Source organism: Coenobita brevimanus, chromosome 23, assembly GCF_032717465.1.
Source record: "Coenobita brevimanus isolate Jiangsu-jjx chromosome 23, ASM3271746v2, whole genome shotgun sequence".
Lineage (NCBI taxonomy): Eukaryota > Metazoa > Arthropoda > Malacostraca > Decapoda > Coenobitidae > Coenobita > Coenobita brevimanus.
Window position 1 is genome coordinate 63323266 of NC_136976.1, and position 21165 is coordinate 63344430.

Consider the following 21165-nt stretch of genomic DNA (forward strand, 5'->3'; position numbering starts at 1 on the left):
CATTAGGAGAAACACACTGAGGTGGATTGGCCATGTGAAGAGGATGGAGAGTGAGAGATTGATGAGAAGAGAGTATGTGAGTGAGGTGGAGGGGGTTAGAGGGAGGTGGAGGCCAAGGATGAAATGGAGGGATGGAGTGGAGAGGTATAGCTCTGAGAGAGGGGTGTGTGAACTGGGAGCAGGGCTGTGAAATGGCGGGGGACAGGGCGACATGGAGGCAATTTGTTTGTGGTCACCCATTACAGGATTAAGGCGTCTGGCAATAGATAGATAGATAGATTGTTTATGAAAATACATGTAGGGTGATGGTTGTTGAAAGTGATTATTGGCTTGATGCACCTGTGAATGGAAAGAGATTGTAATTTGTAGATCTGAAGTACCTCATTCTAGTGATAGAAAATAGAAGTGAATAGCTATATGAAATAGTTTTGAGTATTTTTCTTCAAGGAAGAAAAGTGGCATTTGCTATGAATTGTTTAATACAAAAAGTAGAACTGAGTTTGAAGGCTGCAAGAGAACTACACGAAGATGTGTTAGTGCTCCCATTAACCTGAGGGTTGGGGCATTTACAGTATATGAAAAGTCAGCTGTGATACCAATGGAAGTGGACGCTTAAAGAAATTTATATGCATTGTTAAGGTTGGAAGTAGGAGAGTACTTGGATGGTATGGTCATATAGCCTATCTAGAGGGAATGAATATGAATACAGTATAGTAGTACAAAGGATTTACAGTATGTGAGTGAATTTAAAGGTGGCAGGAAACACTGAAGGCCCCCAAGAAAATTGCAGGAAGGGGAAGTGGTTAATGAACATGTGGTGAAGTGAAGTATTGGAGTTGAGAAATCAAAATACTGTAATTGACAAAGGATTGGAAATGGATGGGTGAACCATGTACAGGGATGCACATTCACAGTTTGGGTTGTACCCTTTTTGTAATGTGGTAGGGTTAAGATGGTGGTGGTGGTGGTGGTGATGAGGATGGCGACAATATGGTACAGGGCTTTGTAATGGAAAAATGCTTGACAGTACCAAGACATTGCTCCTCAGTATAGTAGCTGTCTCTCTGTTGTCTGATGTTATCCCCTTTGAGAAGTTAACTGGGCAGAAGAATCAATAAGCTCTGTTTGTTGTGCAGTACTCAGTTATCACCACTTCTCCCAAAACATAATGGTGTCACAAACCCTTTCCCTCTGCCCCATCATATACCTTGCTGAGCAGTTTGTAATGTACCTTCTGTTCCATATGGCTGGACCACTTCAAGGTACACTTAATACATATCAGCATCCATAGTTCATCCTGTATGATCTTAAAGTAACTTAAGAGTTGCTTCACTGGTTCATGTATGGAAATTTGTTTTCAGCCTCCTACTGCCTGCCCTCTGTCATTTTGTCTCTCTTAAGCATCATTCAGTAAACATAACATTTCATGTGATTCTGCTTTGTCATTGGATCCACGTACTGTATTTACAAATGCAGTACAGTAAACTCTCACTTATCCAGCGTAATGCAGCCTGGCCCTGTGCTGGTTAAAGCATAATGCCAGATATTGCATAGTACCCCCCATCAGCTCAGTATTTGGCATTGAGCCAGATATTACATTACTGTCTGTCTCAAACCTCTATCCTAACAACTTTCCCATGAGTAAAAGATGAAAATTAAGCATAAAATACAATAATATAACGATACAATACAATAATGCAGCGCCGGCTGGCTTCTGTTTCCAAGCTGGTTGGTACACCTCAATGCCGGATATTGCACAGAACCACCGGTTATGTCCCATTTCAGCACTGGATATTGCTTAATTTCGCCAGATATTGCTTTAATAGAGCCAAGCTAGCAGTGCTGGATATTGCGACAACGGATGATTGAGAGTATACTTTTCAAAAACAAAACTGCTACTCTAAAATGGGTGGAACACCTAACTTATCTGCCCCAAGAACTTTAAAGGGGAGTACTGTACCTAATTATAGATTTACCAAAAGTTCAGATCAGTAGCTGCAAAACATTTGCTTTTACAAACCTTTGCTGTAAATACAATACTGGTACTTTTTTTTTTTTTTTAACTTACCCATTTTGATACGTTATAGGTCAGTATTGAAAAGGGAAGTCTGAATAACATATCCCAGCAGAGTAGAGACTTTATTTTGTATCATATTTTACATCCATTGAGGGGTACCATAATTAGTTTCTGAACCTAGAAATAATTAAATGTTAAATTGCATTATAATATCTATCTAAAACTTTTTAACCCCTAAAAAACAGGCATCGTAATGTTTTACCATACGCTCAGGATGGGCATAATCGGCGGGTGTGATTTGTTGGGGGAGAGGTGTGGGGTGGTGCGGGGATGGGGACTGGGTGCTTGGGGGTGGTGGAGGGTGGAGGTGGGGGGGTGATGGGTGGGGGGTAGGGAGGAGAGTGAGGATGGGAGTGGGGGTGTGGGGGGTTTGGGGGGTATAGAGGTGGAGGTGGAGGAGGGTAGGGGGTTAGGGGTGGTGGGGGTAGGGGGAGGGCAGTAGGGGATAGGGGGTGGTGGATGGTGGGGGGAGTGGTGGTGGGTGGTGGGAAAGCAGTTGGGGGGGATTTAGGATTGTGGAGGGTTTGGGGGATGGGGGTGGGGCTGGGAAGGGTAGGGGTGGTGGGAGGGTAAGGGTTAGTGATGGTAGGGGACTGTGAAGGTATTGGGGGGATGATGGGGGGTGGTGGGGGGTTGGGGTGGGGGTGGGTGGCAGATGGTGTGAGGGTGTGGTGGTAGGGGGGTGTGGTTGGTGGGGTTGGTTTGGGGAATGGGGGGGCGTGATCGCATATGCAGACACCCATCTTTTAGGAGTTAAACACTGACATGCATTGGTATGGTAACCATCTGTCCATCATCCAGTACTTTACTGCCCCGGTTCAAGAGCCTAGGGTCCCAAGGCTAGGCACTTAAGTCCAGATATTTAAGGAAAGGGTGACTAATCTCTCTTCCCTGAGTGATACCAGATGTACTGTATATTAGGAATAAACCCCAGTTTCTCCTTGGACTTTGACCTATAGGACCCACATCCAATTAAAATGCCTAAAGTCACTAGATTACCAGGCATCCAATAATTATTGATTTTGGCACGGTCAGTAGTTAGATACCAGAAAGTGTTTCCTAGGGTACAGGAAAGCATTTGGCTTATTTCTCAATGTAGTCACATGCAGTCTACACCAGATTGATTGAGTGCATGGTACCAGTAGGAGCCCTCGCTTTCCAATATGGTAACCTTGATACAATACCGTACATAATTTAGTGGTGGGGGCAGATGCCATGAGGTTTTTAATCACGATGCTCATTTCTGAAACAGGCCTTAAAGCCTGTAACAGGTTATTTGCCCTCTATCATGGTATAGATGGCCACTGTATCATCCATGTTACTACTGTTATGTCTCATAGGTGTCAGTAGAGGTACTTGTCTTACTCACCAACCAACATGGGACTGCCCTGCAGGACAGTTGCTTGCTTGCTGTTAATGGGTCTACTTGACCAGACAAGACTAGGGCTGATTAACAACTACTAACCCACAAAGAGTGGTAGACACGTGGGTTTAGTGGCACTATCTGCCTTCACCAGGATTTGAGTCCTGACACTAAATGTGCCACCAGGTTTGTTGCTAGCTACACTAGCCATGTGACTACTGTACAGTACGGTAGCTCATAATTCACTGTGTAGACAGCTTCACCCAACAAAAATGTATTGTGTCCTGAGATTCACTGGATGTGAAAATGAGCAAATGCCATAGATGCAAATGGATCTATTGAGCTGGTAGCTCAAATTATACAACATCCTACTTCATGTTGCTGTATGTAATATCAAGTACCATGAAATAGTGTAAGCAATGCCTGCTCCTGCTTCACAGGGTGACCTGTAAATCTTAAATCTTCATCCATGTATTAAAATGTTCTGTGTGATAAATGGCATGATATTTTTTATGTTGACTATATCTGTAGTGAGATTTGTTAGCAGTCATTTCATGACTGATTAGCATGGTCATTCAGTGAAAAAGAATGACAGTATTATTCCAATAGGTTACTATTCTGCAGAACTGTGATGTTGAGTAAGTTGACCATGTTTTGTGCATTATAGATCCTTTTTGTCATCTCTTTCCATCAGGAAGTTTTCTTTTGGCCATCTTCAGCTACAGGATTTATGGTACCTAAAGATTAGTGTATAGTCTAGGCTAGTCAAGGTTTTATCTTGGTAGGAAAAGAAGCCTACTCATATTTTAAAATAGGTATTTTTACCTCATCCTGCTTAGAATTATCTGTGATGAAAAAAGGCAAGAATTTTTCCAACATATGACAAAACCCCTGAAACTTACCTGCAGTGTGACTAAACTTTGATTGGCTTTATATCAGTCATACCCTTACTTAATGTATACTTTTTATATCACAGGAGTAAAACAGGTTTTTGACGGTGTTAAATTTTTTTTTTTTTTTTTTTTTTTTTTTTTTTATATACCATGGGTAGGTTGAGAAAACCTAATTCTGCAGTTTATGGGTTAAAGAATGGGGGCATTCATTCCAAGAAAATGAATGGATATGGTTAATACAGTACTGTATAGCTAAAGTGGAATCCAGACACAAAGAAAGAGCAAACATAAAAATGTGAACAACAGCGTGACCAGTGAAATGAGAGAAATCACATACTAGCCTATATTATAGTACACTCTTAGGCTGAGACTGCAGCCACTGATGATGATGATGATGATGATGATGCAGTTTTTGCACCTTGAACTCCTCTCTTTGAGAGACGCTAATGCATAGTCCTTATGATGAGTTTTTTTCCTTGGAGTGTGCAGCACCTTGTGACCAGATGCCCATCATGACATCAGCCAGTCACCCATTGATATTATTGATTTTTCATCTCTTTGGTTTCTGTCATAAACTCTGACTCACTAGACTACAGTGGCCATGCATACACAGAATTAGGATATGAGTCTTCATCCAGATTTCTGAGCACTTTCAATCTAGTATACCTGGGAACCGAGACAGACAGTTCTTCCTATATACAGTATTCCCAGGACAATACTGTATAAAGTAACTACAAGGGAGAGGGCGGCATGAACCAAGAATCCTCAAACTTTAAAATACAGTGATCACGTGGTTATTGTGCACTTAGTTATAGTGGTGTTCATTATCATTACTAGATGAAAATCTGCACTCCTGTTGTTATTGTGCATTTTTTGGCCAAAAAACATTGTTATCGTGTACCTGAGCTGGTTTCTGCCAACACTGAAGATGCAAAGTCCATGGTTTCTATTGGCTTTGAGGGTTTCGAAGATGAGGCCCTACTCGAAGAGTTAATCCAAGGTGGTGGCGACCATTACCTCTCCACCCCAAGTCTCAGAACCCCCTACCTCAAGTCCATTTCAGGCCTTTATATGGTACATGTTTCATCATTATTTTCCTTTTTCATAAGTTTCTGTTAACTTAGCCATGCCTATATGTGTTTCTGATACTTATCATAACTGTATGAACTGTATGTATTTATTGGGTCTAAATTATTGTAAAATGGAAAGTTTGGGTTAATGAGTGGGGTACCTGGTACCAGTTAGAATAAATCCCATAGGTTCTGTGCTTTTGTTTTCATGCAGTTTCATTATTTCTCACTAGGCATGGTACCAATTATGTGCAGTAACCACTATCTGCTTCATAATAAACAGACAACTGATGTGTCCTATGGACAACAAAATATCAGTTATGTGCCTTTATTGTGATCCCTACCCTGACGTATGGAAGCGAGGCGTGGACCTTGCAAGAGGGGAACAAGTCAAGAGTGAGAGCAGTGGAAATGAGTTACTTGAGAGGAGCATGTGGAGTGACGTGGAGGGACAGGTTGACGAATGAATAAGTGAAGGAACGTTGTGGGGTAGATGTGGATGTGGTTGAAAAGATTAGGAGAAATACACTGAGGTGGTTTGGACATGTGGAGAGAATGGAGAATGAAAGACTGACTAAGAGGGTGTATGTAGGTGAGGTGGAGGGAGGGAGAGGGAGGGGTAGACCGAGGATGAGGTGGAGGGATGGAGTTGAGAGGTATGTGAGGGAGGGAGGGGTGAGTTGGGGGGAGGGTAGTCAAATGGTGAGTGACAGAGTGACTTGGAGGCGTTTTGTCTGCGGCCACCCTTTGCGGGATTAGGGCGTCGGGCTATAGATAGATAGATAGACATCATCAGGCCTTTCATATTTTGATATGTTGCAATTATTTTGACTTATAGCAAGTGGTGGATGGGGGTGCCCATAATCCACTCACTCATTGTTGGAATGCCTTATGGTCTCTACACTGAGTGGCAAGCCAGATGGTTTCCTGTACCCAGGAAACCATGTACTACGCTGGGTGGTAACCATATACAGTAACCGGGGTTTTTGGCCAGGTTAAGTGTCCCCTAGATTCCCCTATCCAAAATCACTTAATAATGGCAGTTGTTTCAGAGAGCCTCGGAGGGCCCAGTACCTGCCCTGGGCCCCAACCAAGTGGGAGGTTTGCATGGCCATGTATAATGTGAGAGGTGTGAATGAGGAGAACAAGAGGGCGGAGGTGGTAAATGTGTTCAAGAGTGCGAGATATGCCATGGTGGCATTGTGTAAAACAGAGATGAAAGGGTGTGAAGTGGAGGAGTGGGAGGGTGTGAAATGTGTAAGATTGGGCATGAATGGGTGAGGAGGATGCAAGGAAGGAGTTGCTTTGTTGATGAATGAGGTGTGGCAGAGTAGAAAGAGAGATTAAAAATGTGTCAGCTTGGTGTATTTATGTCAAATTCAAGTTTGAGAAGGTGAAAGTAGTGATGATTGTTGCATATGCACCCTATGAGGACAGGAGTGGGAGAGAGAAGACAGGTTTTGGGATGAGCTGGATGAAGCAGTGGAAGAAATGCCCAGGGGCTATAAAGTGATCATAATGGGTGATATGAATGGAAGAGTAGGTACTGGTCCTGAGGATAACATAGTGGGTTGTAATGGAGTACCAGGAGAAAATGATATTGGGAAGTGACTGAAGGATATGTGTCAGGAAAGGTGGTTGTGCATTTGTAACTCATATTTCAAGCACAAAGATGCACATAAATATATATGGTATAGAGGGAACTGGGATCGTGTTGAAAGGAGCCAGATTGATTACGTGCTCGTAGAGAGGTCAGTGCTGGGAATGGTTGCTGATATGAGGGCCGTGAGAGGACGATGTGAAAGTCTGTCAGATCATATGATTGTGGTTTGCAAGATCAAGCTGAGAGGAATGAGGTGGACCAGGAGAGAGAGGAGCAGTCAGGGAGAAAGACTGGAAGTCGAGAAGTTGGGGATCAAAGAAATGGTAGATGAATACTGTACAAGACCAAAGTAGGGGAGGCGTTAGAATCAGTGCATTGGAATGAAATGGATCTGGACAGCCTATGGAATGCATATAGGGATTGCATAGTTAGAAATGCTAAAGCAGTGTGTGGTGCGGCAAAAGTAACAACAAAGAAGAAAGGTACAACATGGTGGGATGATGAGGTTGAGAGAGCAGTGGAGGAAAAGAGGAAGAAGTGGCTAGAGTGGTTACAGGAAAGGGGTTCAATTGAACTGAATATATTGAGAGCAAGAAGCACGTGAAGAGACTAGTGAAGAAGGAAAAGGAGATAAATGATGATCTTGGAAGAAAACTACTCTGAAAATAGCAGGTTATTCTGGAAAGAGGTGCAGAAATGTAGCAGTGAAAGCAGAAAGAAATGTGAAGGATGTAGGTGGGCTGAAGTAAGGACCAGATGGAAAGAATATTTTGAAAGGCTGATGAATGGGAATAGAGAAAGCAGAGCAACTGTAAACATGATTGGTTTGGGGGGTGTGCTGAGAAGGAATGCAGTGCCAGGAGATGTGATGGTTTTGGGAGTGTGCTGAGAAGGAATGCAGTGCCAGGAGATGTGACACTGGCACAGGTGAATAGCACTGTGAAGCAGCTGAAAAATGGGAAAGCAGCTGAGGTTGATGAGGTGCATGCAGAGATGATTAAGTGTAGTGGAAAGAGTGGAATGAAGTGCTTGTTGGAGATATGTAAGAAGGCATGGATAAGTGAAACTGTGGCAGCATAGTGGAAAAAGGCTGTAATTGTACCCCTGTACAAAAATAAAGGTGAGCGAAGTGAGTGCAAGAATTATCGTGGCTTAAGTTTGTTGAGTGTGTTAGGGAAGTTATATGCAAGAATTATCATAGAGAAAGTATGAAGGTTATCAGAAGTCCTAGTGAGTGATGAACAGGGTGTTTTTAGGAGTGGCAGAGGATGTGTGGATCAAATATTTGCAGCGAGACAGATAGTGGAGAAGGCTTGTGAGAAGGACCATGAGGTGTTTACGGAATTTATGTATCTGGAAAAAGCATATGACAAAGTGGACAGAGAAGGGTTGTGGAAAGTTTTGCGCATGTACATTGTAGATGGTAAGCTGCTAGGTGCCATCAAGAGTTTTTATGGTGGTAGTGAAGCATGTGTAAGAGTTAATGGGCATCTAAGTGAATGGTTCATGATCGGTGTGGGTGTGTGACATGGTTGTGTGATGTCCCCATGGTTGTTCACTATATATATGGATGGGGTGATGAGAAAAGTAAGAACACAAGTAATGGAGAGGGGGGTGGCATTAGTAATGAATGGTGATGGATGGAATATCTCAAATTTGTTGTATGCTGATGTTGCAGTACTACTTTCAAAGACCGGACAAGAACTTGGTAGACTAGTGCAGAGTTTTACTGATGACTGTCAGTGTTGTGCTTTGAGAGTAAATGTAGAAAAGAGTGAAGTGATTGTTATTGAGAGAGAAGGTGACTCCCAGTGCAATGTTACAGTGAATGGAGAGAAACTGGAATTAGTGGGAGAGTTGAAATACCTGGGTACAGCGATAAAAAAGAGAGGAAAATGTGCAAAAGAAGTGGAAAGTAGAGTGACACAAGGAAGGAAAGTGGCTGGTGCAGTGAAGGACTTGATAATAACCAGAGGCTTGTGTGTTGCAGCTTCACAAGGCGAACATGGTATGGTCATGTGGAGAGAATGTATGACAATTGAGTGGTGAAGAAGGTATGTCTGAGCAGATTTGAAGGAAGGAGGAGGCGAGGTAGGCCAAGACGGTGGAAGGATACGGTGGATGAGTGTGTGAGTAAGAGAAGTATGGAAGTTGGTGAGATTTAGAGACTGACAAGAGACAAGCTGGCTGGATGAATTTTGTGCAGAGAAGTGCATGACCAGGGATTTGGCACCCCTTGTTAGCATGACAGTGTTCAAATTGACTCTATCTGATAGGTGCATGTGAAACTGCAGAATGTGGGGAAATTTTTTTTGGCCTGTCAGATGGAGCCAGGATTTCTAAGTTTTGAATGATGAGTGAAAGGAACATGGCCCATTGAACTGGGCAAGCTTTGGCTGTCTGTATGTTGCTGCTCCTCATCTGGCCCTAGGGTGGGAAAGGTGTGGATGATAATGATGATGATGATTACAGGACTGCACTCAATCGCATCTGTAGCAACAAAAAAGTTATGAAGAAAATTTTAAGTTTTTAACCTGCAAATTGAGTTGGATTTCACTCAGTTGAACATGATTGTTTCATGTTAGCTTGAATGAAATAGCTGCTGGTATGTGCGTCTCTTACTGGTAGGATTACTCTCCCCTTCTTGTATCTGTGAATATTATTCAGTCATTTTTGTCATTGATCTTGCATTCTGATTCACTAAACTCCTTCTTCGTGTTGACTTTCTACATTTGTTTATTACCTGTTTGAAGAGTTTTCATATTCTTGTAGATGAGAAATCTAAAACCATTATCCCAAAGCTGCAAATGAGTGTTGTGCTAACAGAATCTTTTGAGTTGATTTTGTGCAGTGACGTCTTGGTTTATGGGGGTGGTGCCGGTGCGTTGATCATCGAGTGTATAGGGATGTATTTATAGAGCAGAGGGGGAAGCTGGTCATGAAGTGGGAGGGGGAAGTGCTGGGATAATAGCCAAGAAATGCTGAGCGTGTGGGGAATGTATGGGGACAACCCACTGACTGCACACCCTTTCCACTGCCAACACTGCTACACCCTTCTCCTTCACTAATTTGTCTAATATAAAACCATCATCATCCAGTTTGCCTTATTACCTATTTAGAATACAAGAACCCTCTTAATCCACTGATGTATTTTTTTTAGTTTATTCCTATTGGTGTCAGGTAATTTTATTTAATTGTAAGGATTCTTGTAGTGAAAAGGTTAATGAAGGATGAATGATATTTTACTTTCAGTCCAGAGTTTCTACAGAGGTGAATAAAATCATCTGAAGGTATTGCTAGCTAGAATGAAATAAAAGGAATATATGATGTGATTGGTTAATACTGTACATGATGCCTGCAGTGGCTAACAGCAGTATAATAGATATGATCTTCAGGTTTCATATTGTATGTCGTTACTAATTAGCTATTAATATTGGTTTCACTGAGTTTTGATGTAGCTGTAGTAATTATTTGCTGTTGTAGCTTTGTTGTGACACCAGGCTGTTTGGTGTTGTGAACAACTTCTTTCATGAACTGTTTGGGTTATAATCTTAAAGACGTGCTAGTATTACATATGTAACATATGGGGAGTCAAAGCATTATGATCTGTTTTATGGTTTTAATAGCTCTGTACAGTTTCTGAAAACCTACTGACTACAGCAAAGTAGCTGGTAAACAGATACTGTACTTTTTTTTTTTATTATTGTATTGTCATGCATACAAGTGTATTTATATCATTGATGCATAAAATCTTATGTTGTTATTTTGTGGCAGACAGGGCTTGTTATATTTGATTAGTTTATGTTGGAAGGATTTACCAGGTACTGGTGTACATTTTGGAGCTTATGCAATACTGTACAGCATAGAATTATGATACTGTTGTCTATACAGAGTACAGGTATTATTATATACAATTCAGTATGTCCAGTACGGAATAAATTGTAGACCACAGTCTTTGGTTTGGTTCAGTCCATTGTACATTGTTTTCTTCTCTTTAGTGCAAACTTTTTGTGGGTGATAGACTAATAATATCTCCTTTCCTGTCTCCTACAGCACGAAAGGAAAAAGAAAGGAAGGATCAAATGAGGGCCCGGCTGAAAAGACAAGCTGATCCCTATGCAGAGGAGAGCAGTGACCAGGACGACGAGATGCCAGGTACAGTAGATTGTTTGCTCTGATGTGGATCTCAGTGTGGGAATTTAGTAAGAAAGTCATTTGTCTTGTGTAGCAAGAAGTTGGTGCTCTTTGTAGGTGTCAGTCACTGCTGTATGTAGGACAGTATAGATTATGGTACTTGTAGCTGTAGTTGTAGGTACACTGTGTAGAAGTTGCTGAATAGAGCTACCTTAGTGGCGAGCTTGAATATTGAAGTTATAAATTGTACGAAGGTCGTAGTCCATGGAAATCATCGCTGATAATGTATTGGAATAATATGGTAAAATGAATCGCATAAAATGGCTGTGCATCACAGTATAGCTATGATAATTATATACTGTAGACAGAGTATAGTACATCTACGGTATATTGTAGAATGCTGTATAGTACTGTATTACATTTATTAGTCGAAAATGTCATTACGGTATTTCATATTGAAAGAGTGATTGCATACATAGACTTTTGAGCAGCTTGGGAGTTGTGTAAGAAAGGCTGTTGTTGTATACCTGTACATCAAACTGAAATCTGGTAAGGCAGTATAACACTTTATTAGATCTCATTTTGAAATAGCTTAAATAAGGTTGTTACATTTTTTTGGTAGTTTAATGTGAACAGTAGTAACTGTTAATGAGGCATATGAATTGCTTTGGTTTACCATTATGTGTAAATCATATATGCAGTGAAAGAAACAGAACTGAGAACATAGGCTGTAAGAGGATTGCATGAAAATTCTTGATAGTGCCCACATAGAGTTTGAATTTGAGAGTTTGATGTGGCATATGTTTGAAAAGTCAGAAGTGCAAGCAGTTAGGTTAAGATTGTTAATGAATGAACTGTATATGGGTTGTCTGCTGTAGAGTGATGGTACCATTCCAAGCAAAAATAAACAAGCAACAACCTAATAAAATTGTATGCATCATTAAACTTGAAAAATCACACACACACACACACACACACACACACACACACACACACACACACACACACACACACACACACACACACACACACACACACACACACACACACACACACACACAGAGAAAAAGAAAGAAAACTTTCCACTTTCTACACATCGTGTTCAGCAAATTATCAAAAATAAAATTCCAGAGCAAAATAATAAGTTCATCATCATCATCATCATCATCTAATCCTGTGTTGCCCCATGAGGAACGTAGGAGACTGGGGCAAGGCAAGTTGGTCCGGACACTTAAGACGAGAGTGACCAGCTTCACACATCCCTGAGTGGCATTATGTTAGCAGTAAACCCCAACCATCCCTTGGATATAAACCTGCACAGGCTCAATCCGATTGGAGCACCTTAATTGCCTATTAAACCACCAGGCACTATAATTTGGTTATATGATTACCACCTAGCACAGTAAATGGGTTCCTGGTGTACAAGAAACCATTCAGCATGTCACTCAGTGTAGAGTCACCCATAGGCAGAAGAAGAGGAAAGAATGATGGAAAGACAGACAGAAGAGAGAGTGTAAAGTCACCTATAGGCAGAATGAAGAGAAAAGGAGGAAGTAAAGACAGAAGAGGAAGGAAGGAAGAGGGGAAAGGGTAGTCACCCGAGAGCAGCACTGCATCGAGTGAGTGAATGGTGAGTGCCCCACCTACCTCAGAAAATAATTTGTTCATTTGGTAAATATTCACATATAACACTGGTGTATAGCCATATGAATACTGTCACCTAAATCTTCAACTTTTCCAGGAATTGTAATCTAATTCCTGATAAAAACTTTATCATCATTGCAGTATTCAAGCTAGGCAACCCACTCAGTAGTCCATTGGTAGTCCATATCTCTGCTCTAGACACCAGCCAGAATCATGGCAAGACTGATTTGAAAGAATATTTCCGCATTTCTCTGTCTGATTCCCAGCATGGATTTTAACCCAACCACTCATCCTCCAGAAACTTTTCAGTACTGTCTGAGTTCAGCCTGATGGTCTCAGCAAGTAAGAGCTCCCTCAAGGACCACATTAACTGCAAAAGACATGATCAGAACAGACACATTATGAGGATGTATCTTGTTCAGCCGAGTTTTGTACATGACATGGAATACAATGACAAGAAGTGGCTCGCCAACTACCTATCAGGCTGACAAGTCAAAGTAGTCAACCATAACTAAAGCTCCAAGCTCAGAATACTTCCCAGAGATGTTTCACAGGGCAAGGTCATCATAGTCACATTTTTTTATCCTTTTCTTCCCTGACCTACCAACCCATTGTAAAGTAAATATTCTGTCATGCGTTAATAGCCTACCAAAAGATTCACAGCTCCAGGACTTGGTGTGTAGCAGTTCAGATCCTGTGCTGATCTGACATTAAATATGCTTACTAGAACACTGTCGTATGCAAAAGATAAGGACTCCCTTACAAGTCAAATCAGTCTCCATTCTCTTCAGACAGACATCAGTCTAACACACATTGTCATGTCATCCTCTTTAACTAATCACTCCCCGCTGAAAGATATCCCAAAATTCTTGGAGTTGCATCTGGTATACACATGATTTTTTTCAGCATACAAGAAGCATCGGTGCAAACTTGCATCATAAATTACAGTACAGCCACAACCTTTGGACAGCAGAAAGAATGACTGAGAACTGCCTGCAGACAGTTCATGCCATTGACAGTACATTGAATCGTGAGTTGTAGCTTGGTCTGTGATATAAGAGCCACAAGCTTTGGAAAGTTTAAAAAACACAAAGTAATGCTTTAAAAATAATAATAGGACATAAAAAATCCACAAATATAAATCATATGCACCAAAAAGTAAAAACTTGATGTCTAGGACCACATGAACTTGAGAGGATTAAAAGTAATTTCTTCAGCACAGGATCAGTCTCATCCATGTAACTTTGTGTTGCACTGCATTCATCACAAAGGAAGGAAAATACGAACAGCTTCAAAGCACTACACAGAATTTCTCGGTAACATCCCTCCTCCTCCACCCAACAATATACTTCCTCATAAATACTGTATACACCAGCACATGACTACCACAGCCGTCTAAAATGCAAAGTTAAGCAACATTCTTCACGATCCCACACCAGACTCTCATCTTTCAAAAATTACCCTGCTCAGGGACACAAGTTTACCTAGCAAGACTAATGTCCATCACCCATCTCTGTTGCAGTATCAACAGTCCCTGAAAAATCAACTATACCCTCACTGTCATGCAGCCCCTCACACCCAGTAGACTTACTCACTTCATGGATTTAATATCATAGACTACCCTTCAGCTTAACATTGGCCAGGCTCCTTCAGTCCATTGAGTTTTTGTCCTGATGATCGTAGGGCAACAGTAGTAATCACAGCAGCAGCAACTGTAACAGCATAGGGTGAATAGCATATGATTTTTTTTTTTTTTTTTTTTTTTTTTATAAAGAGTACATAAATCTATTGATCTCATGGTAGAAGTGTGTGCTTAAGTGATTTGGGTGAATAAGATAAAAGACTGGATAAATCTGTTGACCTCGTGGTATAAGTGTGTGCTTAAGTGATTTGGTTGGACAGAGAACAGTTAAGACTTGGAGGAAAAAATGAAATGCGAATGAGTTTGGGTGTGGGACGTGCGGAATGCTAAGAAAAAGGATGTATGTAGCAAGTGGATATATGAGAAAGCATTGTATGAAAGTTAAGGAAGCAGAATTGATGAAAGTTAGGTGGACAAAGCAGTTATGAAGATGCACATGACAGGAGCTGAGTTCTTTAAAGTTTGGACAGTGTACAACTGTACATGAAAGTATCGTTATGACATTGTGCTAAACAGTATGACAAATGACTATGGTTTAGCAAAAACGGGGAGGGGGCTAGGAAACTGTTGGTAGCCTTGCATATCCAACAGTGCTGGTTTTGCATGGGATACAAGAGGCATTTCCTGTGTTTGAGGTAATAAATGTGTCGACATGGACATATCAACCCTTCGGAAACAGCAGCCATCATAGAGTTCATTGCGAATCTGTCAGACCCCTCAGTAACGATAGTTTTTCATACACCTGTACCTATGAAGTGGAGCTGAGAATTTTCAAGTTTTAAATGACAAGAGAAGGGATGTGTGGCTTATTTCAGCAGGCACTCTGGTGATAATTTCTACATTTATGCTATTCTTTTCCTATGCTGTAGGATTAGAATGGTGATGATGGTGATGACATGAGCAGTATATGCCATATCTAGATAGTATAATTTCCTTGGAATGTAGTATTGTGTGCCAGTTATCATAATTTCCTGTGGAATTGAAAGACCATGGATTTTTTTTTTTTTTTCCAAACTTTGTACCCAGCTGGTTGATAATGTTTCCTGTGCATATCTGGACAGTACCTGTTAATATGTCTTCTGTTAAGTAATAACAATGTATTATAATTTTTCATCATACAAATACTTTACTGCATATTGGTATTTTCATTAATTTGAATGAATGCCTGTCATTTTGGCAGTAGCCAGACTTGGAGAAGAGAAACTTAGTAAGCTCCTCCCTTGCTGGTTGTTTTGTCTTCAGTTTTATTGTGTGCAGTGATAGATTTACTCAGAAGTAGTTGGTATTATACATCCTATTCCTTAGTATTCTTTACGCATTACTTATTTCATGGTTGATTTGGTTGTGGATACTTAATGCTGTCTAGGGCTATAGTCAAGGACAAATGCTTGTGGGCCCTTCAGGTCTCTCGCACTTGCTCCTGCGAAGGGCTTTTGCGCTGCACTCTTGTTTTCTTGTGCTTCGCACTCGTTTCCTCGCGCTTCAAGTGTGCGTTGCGATCATTTCAGGTAATCCGAGTCATGTTTATGTGCTGTTCTAGTCTAAAGTTGTCACTTTGATTTTTTGCAGCTAACCAGTTGATCGTGTTATTTGCACCTTCGGGAATGGAACCCAAGTTGTCCGAATGCAAGTCCGAAATACACACACAGACACACGGCTACTGCTATAGTATATTTTAGTTGTAGCTGTGGGCAAAAAACTCTACGGAGATCACATGCCGGACACCGGGAGCGGTGTTTTTTGGTCAAAATGTGATCGCCCATTAAATATAGTAAAAGTTTCAATCGTGATGGGACCATGTTATTTTCTATCAGCGAATTTTTTGCCATTTTTGTGCCAATTTTGGTACGATTTGAATGTGTCGTTTCGGCTGCCCAAAACACACACACACACACACTGCTAGTGCTGTAGGATATTAGATTCTGGTATTGACATAACCAGCTTCACCTGACTACCTATTGTCCCCAAATTCTTTGTAGTTTTTTATTTTATTTTCTTCATGTCTGTGCCTTAGCCTGTGCATTGTTTTACTCAGTGCACTACTTTCACCACTACCCATATTTGAGACAACACTCTCATGGCTTCCCTTGCCTTTGGTTACCAGGTGTAGTTGAGTCACTTTAAAGAATGTTTATTGCAATAAACACATTTACAGGAAAATGTTTTTAAGATTTTCTTCAATAACTTCTCAAGGTAGGAAAGCTTTTTCGTTGCTTTTGAGTGTGAGTCGTGATTTACAGTCCCCTTCCCCTGTGTTTTTAGATCAATTAACTTTTATTTCTGTAAGTTGGTACACCACTGTCATGTGAGAGTGCCCATGGTTACACTGGTCACTGATACTGTATTGCCAACCTCCAAATAAAAAGGTATAGTCACAAAAAGTATATATACAGTATATTCTTCATTTTTATGGAGTCATACCATGTTGTACAACTCAACATGAAAAAAAAAAAATCATAACATGTGAAATATAGATATGGCTCATGTTGGTTGCCACAACAGGAATAAGCACTATGATATAGCAGTTTGCTTAGAAGTTCAACTGTCTGCAGAGTTAGCCATATTTGATTAATTGAAATCAAGCAGCACACCTTGTCCGATTACAGATACTATATTGCTGAGGTGTAAAATTCCCGTAACGTTGGCTCAAATGATTTCCACTCATTTTTTACTATGTGTTTTCTGAATATATATTATAGTATTACTAGAGATTGTGTGTGCTTGTGTGGGGTTTAGAAACTGCATTAGTCTACACTACTTCTGTATTTAGTCCAGTATTGAGTGATAAAAATCATACAGTAGTTATGATAGTAGTTACTGTAGTTAGGATTTCACCCTGCTTCATGAAATTCATTGCACTGATGATTTTGTTTTCAGCTTCAGTGGCATCTGACAAGGAGTCCAAAAATGGTAAATATGATTTATTTAAAATAATTTTTTTTAGCAAGGTAAGTTTTTTTTTTTTTTTATGTGCATTTCCTCATAAAATAATTTTTCTTGTGACTGGATAGAATTCTTCATCTGGGGAATTCCAGGCAGCTTTATTGTAGTAGAGAACTAGTAATTCTATCACATCATGAATTATTACTTATGTTTCTTTTTATGTTTGTTGTGTCTGCATTATTAGATTGAAGACTTCTGGTTTTATATTACTTAAAAAACTTTGGTGTCTCTTTAAGGCCTTATATAATTTCTTAGCTATACCTAGATATAATTACATTATGCACATGGGATCTGTAGTTTGGACAGGTTTTGTTCATGCACATGCTTTATTTGTGCATGATTTGGTATTCTAGCAAAATCTTTCCATAAATACTTTTTTGTATGAATAATGTGTCATCCCACATTTACTTTTATATCTCCATGCATTCATGATACTCTGTTGAATGTGATATGATTTAGTGTTGGTTTTAGAATAATGATGATGAAAATAGTTGCTGAAGGTTACAACACTGAATATTGATTAAGGTTCAAGGCATGATTTGGTTGGGAAATAGATGTTTGTGGCATCTCTTCCACCACCTTCAAAGCAACCGTAATCATCAGTTCTGTCCATGCTATTCTGGTGACCATCCTGAGAGGTTGTGCCTTAGCAGCTGGTTTATGGCACATCGTAACTTGGCAAGTACACTTCCATCCCCAGGAAAAAGCCTCCGCAATACTGCTTTGACTTTCTCATTTAATCTAACACAGATACTGAAATTGTATTTTGGCTCACTCCACACGATTTAGTGCTGATCAAAGAAACACGTCGCGGGCTGAGGGTAAAGAAATTATATGTCAAGTTGGGTCTTAAACAAAAGCGCTTTCTGATCTCGATGAATGACTTTTCAGTTTAGCAGACATATCCTAACTGGTTGCCAAACTAAAACAGGTCCTAGTGTGTCTTCCTCTGTTAGGTCTGGCTCCTAGATTTATATATTGCCTTTTAGTTTATGCAGTGTTAGGTAATATCCATAGTGGAATATACTCGTACTCTCACCTCATCACACGGTGTCAGCGGATTATATAATACTGAAGACCTCCTGTGGTTTCAGTGAAATGTTCCTCGTGGGATTGGTTTCTCAAGTTTACCCATTCGGTGCAGTATTTTTTCAACTTTCCATTGTTATATCCCGACATTTTCATTAAGTAAGAAAAAGTGGATGTGATAGATTGCGTAAGGAGAAATACATTGAGGTGGTTAGGCCATGAGAGGATGAATAGTGAGAGACAAATGAGGAAAGTGTATGCGAGTGAGGTGGAGGGGGGGGAGAGGGAAGGGGAGGCCGTGGATGAGATGGAGGGATGGAGTGTAAAGGTAAATGAGAGAGGGATGTGTGAGCTGAGAGCAAGGCAATGAAGTGGCATTGGACAGGGCGACATGGAGGCAGTTTGTTTGTGGTCACCCCTTTTGGGATTGAGGCGTCTGGCAGTAGATAGATAGATAGAAGGAAAAGTGCCCTGGAATAGTGGAAGGATTAATCGATGGCTGTATGTAATAAAGAATAATGAAAAAAATTCCTAAGCCAAGTAAATTCATCTGAAGTTAGAAAGAAAATAAACGTCACTATTGGTGTTAGTATTGTTAATGGGACAACTTCATGTGTATATGTGTGTGTGTGTGTTTTTTTTCTCTCTTTTTTTTTTTCCCCTTGCCATTCCTGGTCAGACGACGTTCCATTTTGCTCCCATTTTTAGTTCCAGTAAAGTTGTTGTGCATCATTTAAAATCCCCGTCCACAGATAAACGATTTGACGCTAGTGACATCATCCCGTCCTTACGATGATTGAGTTTATTTTATTCCTTTTCCCATGATGTAAAAAAAAAAAAAAATAGTGTAGGTAGGCCACGTGTAAAACAAAGGAGCATTATTTTCAGGCTGGAGAAGTTTTCAGATAAGTCGACATCCCAGCTGGTAGTCAGGGTTACATAGGCACTAATTGTCGTCCATTCTTAACACCCTCATTCAGATTACGTATAAGTCACTTTATTCCTGCTATCCTAAACGACTTTATTTAACTCAGGAAAGACTTTTTAAACTTGATGAGCGAGATAACTCAGGAAAGACTTTTTAAACACGATGGGTGAGATATAACCTTCATTAGCCCCCTCCTTAGTAGAGGTCTATTCTAAGTTGAATGAAATCTGAGTGAGAGCAATAGTCGAATGAAGAATACTTCATTGGATTGTAGGGGTTAATACCTTCAGTCTGTCGACGCATTTTCTGTTTAATTATATTTCCTACCTTCAGATGAGTTTCTTTGCCTCAGGAAAGACTTCAAGTTGGGGGGATGGATACAATCTTTACTAACTCCTACAGAAGAAGGAGAGTTTTTTCCTTAAATTAGTGAAATAATCAGAAGTTAGAAAAATGAAAGAGACGTCTTGAACGGGTAAATTCTTGCCCCTTATAAATTGCCTTGTGTTCGTTGTAAATTATCCCCCTAACTCCTTCAGTATAATAATGTCATAGAATTTATTCTTCATATCGCCGGGTAAGTCCTTCAGCATTTTATGAGACACCCTTCAAACCGCAGGCCTGGCACTTCAGGGAAAACCTTAGGAGAGACCCCTTGGAACAAAGTTTAGTATATGAAGAGGACTTGCACTCATTGGTTTCTTTTATAAGCACTCTAATGTATATTGGTAATAAGGGTTAAAATGCCATGTAGTATCGTTTTGTCTATCTGTCTATCCATCTATCTATACTATATTGGCTAGTAATAAGGTTGAGTTTGCCATAATACCTGAGTAAGATATCCCTGTAATGCATATTGGAAATAAGGCCGAATTTGCCTTGTCAGCCTATGTTGTATAGTGGCACCGACTGATGAACCATGTTAATAACAAGAGTAAAATGTATCATCATGCTGATGGGTGTAACCCCGTCACCACCACGACGTATTTTTTACATTTTATTCTTGCTGCCGCCAAACGATTTTATTCAGCTTAGAAAAGACATCTTGCTGTGCCCCTTCCTTGTGAAAAAATCTATCCTCAACTGAATATAATTGTTTGGCGTTAACAAGAATAGAATGTAAACTACGTCATTAGACAGAAGAGGCTAATGTATACTGGTAATAAGGTGGGATATGCCTTGTCAACTTTTATTATTATACCGGTAATTATTATTAATATTTATTGTTTTAGGGTTAAGAAGTCGTCTCATTCGCTGACGTCCCCACTTTATGATCGGCTCGTGCATATGTATGAGTTGCTGTGTTCGTCATCCATGTGATATCTTTGAGCCATCTTAAGTTCTAGGGTGTCTTTCAGGAATTTACGATGCCTGCTTGGTTTTGCGAGGACGGGTAATATGTCTGTTAATTGCTAATATATATCATCGTAAATTATTATGTTCAACCATATGGGGTATCATGGGTAGAGGTTTGGGTGTATCATTTTTTTTTTTCTAAGGGTGTGCCAAATGTTGAGTGCCAAGCTCGGTGAGGCTGGTGGTAGTGGTGGTGACAGTGGTGGTAGTGGTGACTCTTGGTGGTAGTGATAGTGACTGGTAGTGGTAGGGTTGGTGACAGTGGTGGTAGTGGCGTTGATGGTGATAGGTGGTGGTGGTAGTAGTAGTAGTAGTAGTAGTGTATCAGTAGTAGTAGTAGTTTTAGTAACTGGGTTAATAGTAACTTTCGCAGCAAGCAGTGGCGTTAGTAGTAGTGGTAGCAACTTTCAATGGTGGTGGTAGTGACTGATGGCGGTGGTAGTGATGGCAGTGGCAGTGGTGGCATTTGTAGTAGTGGTGGTG

At 40.4% G+C, this 21165-nt stretch overlaps 1 protein-coding gene across 1 annotated transcript in view; it reads left to right on the forward strand.

Annotated features, from left to right (window-relative positions):
* The window catches only part of Usp16-45 (ubiquitin specific protease 16/45), a gene marked incomplete at its 5' end in the record, with an annotated part of 224445 nt that overhangs the window by 15485 nt on the left and 187795 nt on the right, over positions 1-21165 (forward strand). Inside the window, 2 exons of the mRNA XM_080267023.1 lie at positions 11060-11161; positions 17304-17336. Of these exons, the coding sequence (XP_080123149.1) occupies positions 11060-11161; positions 17304-17336 (135 nt within the window). The remainder of the gene's footprint in view (positions 1-11059; positions 11162-17303; positions 17337-21165) is intronic.